Here is a 12104-nt window from a genome sequence, read left to right on the forward strand (position 1 = left end):
TGGGGAAAAGCAACTAGAGTTAAAAGTATTGAGCAGCATGATGGCATAGCCTTAGAGCTATTGCCTTACAGTGCCAGAGACCCGTGTTCGATCCTGACTACAGGTGCTTGTCTGTACGGAGTTTTACGTTCTCCCCGTGACCTGCGTGGAATTTCCCCAGGATCTATGCTTTACTCCCACACTCCAAAGATGTACAGGTTTGTAGGTTAATTGGCTTGGTGTAACTGTAACATTGTCCCTCGTGTGTGTAGGGTAGTGTTAATGTGCGGAGATCGTTGGTCGATGCGGACTCAGTGAGCACAAGTACCTAATGCCGCGCTGTATCTCTAAACTAAACTAAACTATTTAGGTAAGAAATTCTTTTGAAAAATCACACTATTTTTTATTAAATGTTGATGAGATAGACTGCTGTTTTGTAAAATAACCTGAAAACTATTAGTCCTTTTCAATGAGAAAAAAAATATGAGAGCAGATGATTTTTGACATTTCATGCTACCTGATCCATTTCTAACCATTGTTTTCCCAATTTCTGGATGGGTGGATATCACAGATTTGGCCTGTTATTTCTCCCTGACTGTAGCAGGTGAAACTATTGGAAATTCTAATAATGAGGAATAACTTTAAACAATTAGATTCATGCTCAGTCAATTCGTTTTTCTAGGACGAAACGCATTTTAAATGTCTGATTTTCTTTGCATGTTGGGTTTTTTAAATTCAACCGTAAGAATTAAATGTGAATATATTTGAATCTAATTACAATGAAGCAAAGATAACATGATTTTATTCTGAAGACTGATCAAATCCCAGTTTAGCAAATCTCCAGCAATGTAAGAAATTGTTTTTCTATTTTTTGAAAATGTATATACAGATTATCCAATTTATTTCAATTCATTTGCATTTGCAAATATTCAATCAACAGCCAAGATTATCCTAATTTCATTGTTGCACTAATTGGTAACAAGTTGATCTGTTCCTTATAAAAGTGATTCAATTATTGTACACATCACATTTTACTTTCTATGTATCTTGTAGTGTACCTCAGTCCAGATTCTGAAATCACCGATAATTGACATCAATGAATAATATAAACAAAAATATATTTGGTTCAAAGTTTTGAACATCAAACATGCAAATACCATTGATTGTTGTTTGAATTGTGAAAGACTCCTTAAAAATAATTCATTTCAAATTTAAATCATTTGAACAGTCTATTTACATTTTAAATTCATTGTCAAATTGTTCAGCGTTAGAAATAGGGAGTGGCAGAATAGTAGAAGCAAAGTTTCTTCAGTGCTGCGTTGAGAAGATAGAATAGTACAGCACAGAAACAGGCATTTCAGCTTACGATGTCTTGATGCCATGTTATACTAATCCTTCCAGCTGCACACAATCACACCACTGTTATATTTGCTTCAACCACCACCACTAGCAGCTCGTTCCAGATACCTATACCTCGCTGTGTAAAAACTCGCCCTGCACATCTCCTTTAAACCTTTCTCCTCTGACCTCAAATGATACGGCTATGCCCTTTGCGATTTGTCCAACCTGGGACAAAGGCTCTGATTATCTACCCCTAGTTTTATTTTATTTTATTATTTTTTTATTTTTTTTATTTTTTTTATTTTATTTTTTTTTTTTAAATTTTAAATTTAATTTTAGTTTATTTTATTTTATTTTATTTTAGTTTAGTTTAGTTTAGTTTAGTTTAGAGATACAGAGTGGAAACAAGTCCTCCGACCCACCGAGTTCATGACGACCAGCGATCACCTGTACACTAGTTCTATCCTAGATAATTCGGAACACTGGAATTTAGAAGGATGAGAGGGGATCTTATCGAAACGTGTAAGATTATTAAGGGGTTGGACACGTTAGAGGCAGGAAACATGTTCCCAATGTTGGGGGAGTCCAGAACCAAGGGCCACAGTTTAAGAATAAGGGGTAGGCCATATAGAACGGAGATGAGGAAAAACCTTTTCAGTCAGAGAGTTGTGAATCTGTGGAATTCTCTGCCTCAGAAGGCAGTGGAGGCCAATTCTCTGAATGCATTCAAGAGAGAGCTAGATAGAGCTCTTAAGGATAGCGGAGTCAGGAGGTATGGAGAGAAGGCAGGAACGGGGTACTGATTGAGAATGATCAGCCATGATCACATTGAATGGCAGTGCTGGCTTGAAGGGGCGAATGGCCTACTCCTGCACCTATTGTCTATTGTTTATTGTCTATTGGAACAATTCACAGAAGCCAAACCTGCACATCTTTGGAGTGTAGGAAGAAACCGGAACACCCGGAGAAAACCCACGCAGACACAAGGAGAACGTGCAAACTTCATACAGATAGCACCCACAGTCAGGATTGAACCCGATCTCTGACACTGTAAGGCACCAACTCTACCTCTGCACCATTGAGCTGCCCTAAGCCTCAAAATAATTTATAAACTTCTAACAGGTCTCCAATCAGCCTCCCATGCTTCAGAGAAAACAATCTAAATTTTTCCAAACTCTCCCCAGCTAATACCCCCTAAATCAGGCAGCATACTTGTAAAGCTCATCCGAGCCCTCTCCAACCCTCCCCAAAGCCTTTACGTTCTTCATTTAACGGGGCAACCAGAAATGCACACAATACTTCAAAATAAGGCCGGAATATCGTTTTATAAAGATGCAACATGACTTCCTGACTCTTTTACTCTCTGCTCCAACTCCATACTCTATGCTCCAACTTTACTCTATGCTCCAACAAGCATACCATATGCCTTCTTTACCATATGCCTACTTCTGTTGCTGCTTTCAGGGAGCTATGGACTTGGACTTCAAGATTTCTCTGTATATCAAAGCTGTTAAGGGTCCTGCCATTAGCTCCACACTTTTCTCTTACTCTTGACCTCTGAAGTGCAACACCTCACACTTTACTACAATATTTATTCTTATAACATGTATGGTTTCAAAAAATTAAACAGCTGTTGTAAATCTGCAGTTTCACTTAAGCAGAATTTAAATATGACATTTAATCTTGAGAAAGCACAAGATATCGTAATGTCATCAACCTAATACCTGCTAATTAATTTTTAATACAAAAATCAATAAAAATCAGCTTTGCCAAAATAACTCAATCTGCAGTAACATGTAGGAAGGAAGTGCAGATGCTGGTTTAAACAAAAGATAGACATAAAAAGCTAGAGTAACTCAGCGGGTCAGGCAGTATCTTTGGAAAAAGGAATAGGTAATGTTTCAGGTTGAGACCCTTCTTCAGACCCTTCTGCAGCAAGATAGCTTTTATATGATAGGCACAAAGGCCAGAGAGACAGCATCTCTGGAGAAAAAGTCTGTAGTTCAGTTTACTTTATTGTGACATGTACCGAGGTACAGTGAAAAGCTTTAGTGAAGAAGGGTCCTGACCAGAAACGTCATCCATCCTTTTTCTCCAGAGACGCTACCTGACCCATTGAGTTACTCCAGCACTTTGTGTCTATCTTCAGTATAAATCAGCACCTGCAGTTGCTTTCTACACATAGCTTTTATCTGACATTTTATTTCTACACATAGCTTTTATCAGTCTGAAGAAGGGTCTCGACCCGAAACGTCACCCATTCCTTCTCTCCCAAGATGCTGCCTGACCTGCTGAGTTACTCCAGCATTTTGTGAATAAATCGATTTGTACCAGCATCTGCAGTTATTTTCTTATAGCTTTTATCTGACATGGGTCAGGAAATATGTTGAGTACTGTGACTGCGGAGATGTCCAAATTGTAATATAATTGGCAAATCAAATACAATTTGCAAATGCAAATGGCAGCTCATGCCTGGAAAGAATAATAGGTGATAATTGAAAGTTGATTTTCTGCTGTGAAGCTGAAAACTAAATTTAATTTCCATTTAACAAGTATGATCTCATAACAAAACTCAACCAGGATTCCGGATGTCATCTCTGTTCTGATAACCCGCCGTCTGATTATTCAAAAATCTGGCATCTGGCACCAGAGCCTCATTTGACACATCCCCTTTAAACTCACTGGGGCCATAGTTCTCACAATCCCTTTAAACACACCAGGACTTTGTTTCCCACACTCTCTTTACATTCACCAGCTCCTTTAAATGCATTGGGGCACTTTTGCCCACACTCACTTTAAACTCACCGTGGCTTTGTTTTCCCAAACCTCATTTAACATCACCAGTCCTTCATTTGTCACATCCCCTCTAAATTCACCAGGGCCTTATTGCACATGCTCCCTTTAAACTCACTGGTACCTCCTTTGTTATGCTTCGTTTAAGTTCATGGGATCTCAGTTCATGTGCTTCCTTTAAACTCACGGAAAATGTTATAATAATAGCATATAATAGTTATATATTATGTCATAGAGATATAGAGTCATACAGTGTGGTAACAGGCCCTTTGGCCCAACTTGTCCACACCAACCAACATGTCCCATCTGCACTAGTCCCATCTGCCTGCATTTGACCCATATCTCTGTAACATATAAGAAATAAGTACTGTAAGTACCTGAAAGAGATATGTACCCGGATCCTATAAGAAATAAGTAAATAGAAACTGTATCAGAGTATTAATAGGAATAATATCCTATTATTATAGGATATTATAATAGGATATTATTCCTATTAATACCCTGATAGGATATTATATTATCGAATTCCCTGCAAATCTGCCCATCAAGCACCTCCAAAGTCTCAAGGGTGCTGCAATAGTAGAGTTTCACTGTAATACCTCTCCCTTACTGAGAGGATGCAAAAACATGCAGTTGGATGGCCAAACTAAAGGCAGCGAATGGGGAAAAGTCGAATTGACCTCTTCAAGTGATTGGTGTGCAAGGTGAAAGGGTTATGGGTGGCTGAGAATAGCACTGGTGAATAAATGCAAAGAAGTTTGCACTTGCAAGGGTCAAATAGCAGAGTCAGATGTGGAAAGGCAGGAAGGGGGGGGGGTGGGATGTTAACAGAGAACATGGAAAAAGGAGGTAAGAACTCCTGGAGCAACAAGCATGATGGAGACAATTGCAAATGGAAGTAAAGGCACTTACCAATCAGGGAAGGGAAACCTGCGCATTCTACCTCATTCATTTAATTTTGTTTAAACTACAAAATAATCTGCAGTTGCTGGTTAAGAGTAGCAGATAGAAACATAGAAACATAGAAAATAGGTGCAGGAGTAGGCCATTCGGCCCTTCGAGCCTGCACCGCCATTCAATATGATCATGGCTGATCATCCAACTCAGTATCCCGTACCTGCCTTCTCTCCATACCCCCTGATCCCTTTAGCCACAAGGGCCACATCTAACTCCCTCTTACATATAGCCAATGAACTGGCTTCAACTACCTTCTGTGGCAGAGAATTCCACAGATTCACCACTCTCTGTGTGAAAAAAAACGTTCTCATCTCGGTCCTAAAAGACTTCCCCCTTATCCTTAAACTGTGACCCCTTGTTCTGGACTTCCCCAACATCGGGAACAATCTTCCTGCATCTAGCCTGTCCAACCCCTTAAGAATTTTGTAAGTTTCTATAAGATCCCCCCTCAAAGAGGTGTTTTCTCTTCCCAAACAAAATCACTCGGGGGTAACACAGAATGCTTCTGATAAAAGGTGGGAATAGCCATGGAAAGTTTTCTCTCAACAGCATTCAACCCCATAAAAGAATAAACGTTGCTGAAATTTCTTTGGGTTCACTTTAGAACATGACCGTGTTATTGCCGGCAGGCATGGGAAGGACCGACTGTCAAGTGACTTCACTCTCTTGTGGAGGCAACAGTGATAAAAATCCCAGTGTGTCCGTATGAGGATTCATTGTGCATGGATCATGCAGATGATGAAACACATTCTGTAAGGCGAGTGCCCTGAGAGTTTTTAATGCATAGAAAACTAAGTTTTCATAGCTGAATGCTGCCACGGTTTTTTTGATTAATTATATTGCGAATTAAAATTTCAGGAACTTGGTGAAACCTCAGCTGGGATGGTGTCAGTCATTGCTACCTTTCCACACAGTGCATCAGTGGATATCAAAGTGGGAAATGGCTATCTGCGGAGGACTGCAATTGTAACACAATCTCCCTTAAGATTTGGTTGTTCTAGAAATGGCTGGATAGTGCCATCATGTCAATGTCTGAGTCTTATCACTTGTGGCAGCAGGCTGCTGGGAGCTCTCATCAATGCACTAACCTTTACCTACTACTGTGATTCAATCACATAAATCCTGACACCATTCAACGTGAAGAGTGCATCTGCTAAAGCATTGCACCATTTATTACTTTGAAAAAAAATAAAAAATTCTTATCATGCATTTCAGCATCCCATTATCGGTAACAATTCCCTCTCATTCTTGATTAGCGCTGCAGCAGAGCTGCTCCCTCAAAGTCAATCACTCAGATTAAGGTCATGCCGCTCGCTAGATTCAGCTTCTGTAGTTTACAAATGTTTCACATTAATCCTTGGTGACCTTACACCTCTTTCTATAGATCATGGAAATAAAAAAACAACAGCTGAAAATAAAATAACAGAATCCTCCTTGGATGGGCAAAGGGAACTACCCAGGATCCTCCTGTACAGATACGGTTTACCCCAGAATGGCTAGAACCAAGTGCAAAGTTCAGAAAGGCATCATTTTCACCTACGCCACTTGAACATGCAAACCTGTTGAGTTTTAAACACAAAAAGCTGGAGTAACTCAGCAGGACAGGCAGCATCTCTGGAGAGAAGGAATGGGTGACCTTCTGGGTCGAGACCCTCTTCAGCTTTACAAACAGGAATCTAAATATTTTATGGAACCGCTTGCCATCATTTCATAAAAAGATTCAAAGTGCTGGAGTAACTCAGCAGGTCGGGAAGAGAACATGGATAGGTGACATTTGGATCAAGACCTTTCTCTAGACTATAAGTGGTGGGGGAGGAGAAAGCTGCAAAAGGCTTTCTTTCCCCCACCTACGATTAGTTTGAATGAAGATCTCGGCTCGAAAAGTCACATATCCATGTTCTCCCTGAGATGCTGCCTGACCTGCTGCATTACTCCAGCATTTTGTGCCCTTTTGTATATTGACCAGCATCTGCAGTTCCTTGTTTCTATAATTTCATAAAGTGCCATTCATGTCAGAATCCCAGGACGTTCGCTCCACAAGATGAATGAGGTAGAAGCTCAGTGGATTCAATAACATACTGTAATTTAGCCCTAACAGGACTATTTCACAAAGGTCTGCCACAAATCAAAACCAACACCGACAGCACAATGTTAAACACTAATGAGGGAAACAGAACACTTCTGCTTGCTGCAGTAAATCCAAAAATGACAACCTACCTCATCCACATTTTCAAAGGCATTGATGATGTCATATGGCAAACAAGAGAGCAGGTCAATGACAAACCAAGTTTTTAAGTAGTTCATCCTAATCAGTTTAGGATCAGATATAACTTCCCCTCCAGGTCCCACAAAAGTGGTGTGAAAGTTTAAGACAATATCCACCAAGAAAATCACATCCACCACACTGTCCAGCACTAGCCAAGCAATATTATTCTGTTTTGTTCTGAAGGACACATTGTAAGGGACCATGATGGCAGTGTAGAAGGTTAAGATAAGGATGATCCAGTCCCAGGTAGTTTTGAATGTGCAATAGTGAAGGATGATGTGAGGTGGAGTCTTTGGAGCCTCCTGTTTGTATTGAGGAAGGATGTCAGATCCTAACTGTAGAACCTGAAACAGACAGAGAAAGGCATGGTACATGATCCAAGCATTTCAGCATTTCATCATTTCAAAAAGTACAACACATTTAAATAAACGTCCCTTCCATCTTCATGAATCAGAATCTTTTCTATTTATTGCACCAGAGTATAAGAACAACTTTACACATGAAAACTATGGCTGGAGACCAGGAACATCTCCCATCCCATAATTACATACTATGATCCATCCATCACCTGCTGTGAAACCACAAAAATTAATGTTAAAGATGAAGGGATCATGGATCCCAGTCCCCTGATTCAATCTAAAGAAGGGTCTCGACCTGAAATATCACCTGGTTCTTTTCTCCAGAGATGCTGCCTAACACGCTGAGTTATTCCAGCTTTTTGTGTCTGTCTTCCCTTGTTCCCTGATCTTTACCCACCTAATCATCTGATCCCTAGTTTTTACTAAAGGATGAAGTATTTTCCTGTCATAAATTTTGGATTGAGCTTCTTTACTCTATAAACTCCCTGTCCAGGCCAATGCTCTGAAGAAAAAGCAATTCAAACAAAATAGGAATTCAAGACTTACCTCTGCAAGACGTGAATGTTTATGGACCCCATCAGATTTGTTCATTGGAGCCAACTGTTGCAAAGCACTTCGACTATTTGTCAGCGCACGGGTCAGTCGAGCAAATTTTGCCCACCCTTTCATTAAAGAAATCACACAGTAATTGCCTACTCCAATAATCCACTCTTACAGTTTCACTTGTTACACATGAGTCAATAGGTTGTAATGCCTGAAGAAAAATGACTGTATCGCTTCGAGTAGATGTGACCTGGCAGTTGCTAGTAAAACTATTTTAAATATTGGTTAAACACAGCAAATATGATTTTTAAGTATCTATTAAATACTTTTACTTTAACACCTGTGCTATTTCTCTTAAAAAGGCACAGTGGCGCAGTGTTTGAGTTGCTGCCTTATAGCACCAGAGACCCAGGTTCGATCCTGAGTGTCGGGTGCTGTCTGCACGGAGTTAGTACGTTCTCCCTGTGACCACATGCATTTTCTCCAGGTGCTCCGGTTTCCTCCCATTCCTCCAAAGAGTGCCAGTAAATTGGCTTCTATAAATTGTCCCTAGTGGGTAGGATAGACCGCTGGTTGGTGCGGCCTCAGTGGGCCGAAGGGCCTGTTTCTACGCTGCAGCTCTAAACTAAAATAATTGGCAAATTTAATTGTATGGATCAACTTGTTCTTTAACCGCTGTCCTACCACATCCTACAAGCCATTTTGTATACTACCACCATCGCCAATTGTCTGAATGGCTTTCCAGCAGTGGGTACTTGCACCATTCCAAATGCAGTAACACTGGTAACACTGTACACAGAGGAGATGTCATTTAGAGGTGCTTGAAGAATGAGATTCACAAATTGAGCTGATAAGAACAAGGACATCTGAAAACAATCCTTTTTTCATTAACAATGTAGGAGCCATTTATGCTTCATTTAGTTATTGTCATTGTGTTACGGCTATGTTTTAATATTTCTAGTTTATGTCTTTTTTGCCTGCTTGTGGGTGTGACTTAATACGTAATGGGGAGTGTCTAGATGGGAGGAGGTTGTGTCGTGTCGACAGAGGTTGTGGGTCAGGTTAGACTCAGAGGATGGTGAGCATACAGTTCTTTACCACACGCTCGTACCATACGCTTGTATCAGCTATATTTATAAGAACCACACGGTAATAACTACAAGAATTCTGATATATTGTTTGAAGAAGAAACAGTTGATAAAGTACGGAAAGTGATGAATTACTCTTTGATTTGTGCTATTGTAATAAAACCCAATTAATGAAGAAAGGACGTTTGAAGATTCGTTTTGTCATATCAGGGTGCGACGTGTGCGTAAGATATAACTACATTTCATCCCCGAGTAGTAATGGCTATCGAAGTAGGACTTTGAGATGGTATAGAAACTGCCATTACAAACAATGTTAAGCAAGGAAATACTGTGCTAAGAATCCTGCATAAAGGCCATGCATGGGTGTTAAGACAAAAAATGTTTATATTTCAATATCTTTGCCATGCACCATTCACATTTCAGCTAAAGCTGTGCTTTCAACAATGTTACAAGGTACTGCATAGCAACAAGTTATATGGAAGATGTTAGCGGGTATTGAGAAAGTAATGCATTCTTATTTTCGAACTCTAACAGAAGTTAATTGTAGATCTTCATAGCTGTTTTGGGACCAGCAACTAATCGCAGTTCATTTGGTGTGATTGCCTGACAAAGCTGGAAGCAAGAGGCTAACTAACAACTGGGCCTCAAACCTTTGCTTTTGACAGGCAAAGCAGCCCATTTTGGGCTGGCTGCTTTACCATCAGCAGTTGCTCAGCAAGTCATGCGAGGGATTGATGAATTGGTGGATGGGATTTACAAGTGGCAGTGACTCGTAGGACTGTTGTGGAAATCTACCACCCTCTTTCCACCCTTCCAATCCTGCTGCATCTGAAAGTATCTCCCCGAACAACACTGAATACTGCAGAACAGTTTTATGAAAATCCCTTGTTAAAGGTGGCCCAGTGGTGCAGCTGGGAGAGCTACTGCTTCACAGCACCAGAGACCCGGGTTCGATCTTGACCTTGGGTTCTGTCTGTGTGGAGTTTGCATGTTCTCCCTGTGACCACATGGGTTTCCTCTGGGTACTTCAGTTTCCCCCCCCAATCCCAAGAATGTGCAGGTTTGTTGGTTAATTGGCATCTATAAATTGCCCCCTAGGGTGTAGGGAGTGGATGCAAAAATGGGATAACACAGAACTAGCATGGATGGTGATGGTTAAATAAGATAAGAAAATAACTGCAGATGCTGGTACAAATCAAAGGTATTTATCCACAAAATGCTGGAGTAACTCAGCAGGTCAGGCAGCATCTCGGGAGAGAAGGAATGGGTGACGTTTCGGGTCGAGACCCTTCTTCAGTCTGAAGAAGGGTCTCGACCAGAAACGTCACCCATTCCTTCTCTCCCGAGATGCTGCCTGACCTGCTGAGTTACTCCAGCATTTTGTGAATAAATACCTTGGATGGTGATGGTTGGTCATTGTGGACTTGGTGTGTGCTGAATGGCCTATTTCAATGCTGTATCTTTCCATCAATCATTGTAGTCAAATAATTGTGGGTAACTGAAGGGTCACTTGGATAATACCTTCTGCACCATGGAATTAGAAATATGTCGAGTAACCGAAGTGTCAGGATCTTTACAATTGAAATTAGTTCTTCACCCTCTTTTCCACCTCTAAATATCCACCTGCGATGCTCAGAAGTCAGAGGCTGAGAGCACAGTTATTTACTGTTTATGTTCACTCAGCCATCAGTGTTTTCATGCCGTGACAGCCTGGCTGTTTATCCTAATCTGCAGCAAGTTTACAACATAAAATCATAGGAATTATTAAAGAGGTATATGTCAAAACTACCTTGTACTGTATAGACTACTATAGATTAGACATAAATCAGTTATACAGACTTTTAAAATAAAACAATTCCTCCCCTTTTCCTAAGAATACAACTCCATGATTATAAAGTAAGGAGATAATTTTAATCCTACCTGCCTGGTGGTAATGTAACAGGTTCCAAACAAAAGATTATTTTACACCTACATTTTATTGATACCAGCAGCAAGTTAAATCAAGGAGTATATCAACCAAGTTTCTGATCGAAATCCTCTCATTCATGTCAGGAAGCTTAAAATTGTCCCCTGGCTGTGGCTTACACTCACAGGACATCATTAGTTCCTGCTCTACACATAATTTGCGGTGACATTTCAGGGCAGTGTTGCATTGTTAAGTGAAATTTTAAATTAAGGCCAGTCTGCAGGAGTTGATGTTGCAGATCTGACTGAAACATTTGATGAACTTAAACAGTACCATCCAAAACACTTTAACCAATCATTTATCAGTGCTGCTTGAGGGACTTTGGGAAATTGCCTAGGAAGGAACTGAAGATGCTGGTTTACACTGAAGATAGACACAAAATGCTGGAGTAACGCCAGCGGGACAGGAAGGTGACCCTGTGTCTGAAGAAGGGTCGCGACCCAAAACATCACCCATTCCTTCTATCCAGAGATACTGCCTGTCCTGCTGAGTTACTCCAGCATTTTGTGTCTACCTTTGGGAAATTGCCTTTGGTAGTGTCTGTGGCCACACTTCAGAGATAACGCAGAAGCAGTGAAACAATTTGGAACGTTATGAGAATACAGAAGTTATTTAGTAAATGTTGGTTTGCTACTTTGATTATACGTTGGATACTTAACTTACATATTTCACAGTCTTTACATATTTTAAAATAATTATTGTTTTTAATCGATATCCGTGGATACAAAAGGTGTTACAATTTATTTGCACTTCTGCTGAAATTTGGTTTAATGATTTTTTTGATCTTAAAACATTCAATAGTTATTTTGCAG

At 40.2% G+C, this 12104-nt stretch overlaps 1 protein-coding gene across 2 annotated transcripts in view; it reads right to left on the reverse strand.

Moving 5' to 3' along the window:
- kcnh5b (potassium voltage-gated channel, subfamily H (eag-related), member 5b) overlaps positions 1-12104 on the reverse strand; it is a 237713-nt gene that overhangs the window by 153304 nt on the left and 72305 nt on the right. For both annotated transcript variants that reach the window (XM_078407202.1, XM_078407201.1), the window contains exons 5-6: positions 8242-8357; positions 7288-7680 (exon numbers count right to left, since the gene is read on the reverse strand). In XM_078407202.1, the coding sequence (XP_078263328.1) occupies positions 7288-7680; positions 8242-8357 (509 nt within the window). The remainder of the gene's footprint in view (positions 1-7287; positions 7681-8241; positions 8358-12104) is intronic.

Source organism: Rhinoraja longicauda, chromosome 10, assembly GCF_053455715.1.
Source record: "Rhinoraja longicauda isolate Sanriku21f chromosome 10, sRhiLon1.1, whole genome shotgun sequence".
NCBI classification, from domain to species: domain Eukaryota; kingdom Metazoa; phylum Chordata; class Chondrichthyes; order Rajiformes; family Arhynchobatidae; genus Rhinoraja; species Rhinoraja longicauda.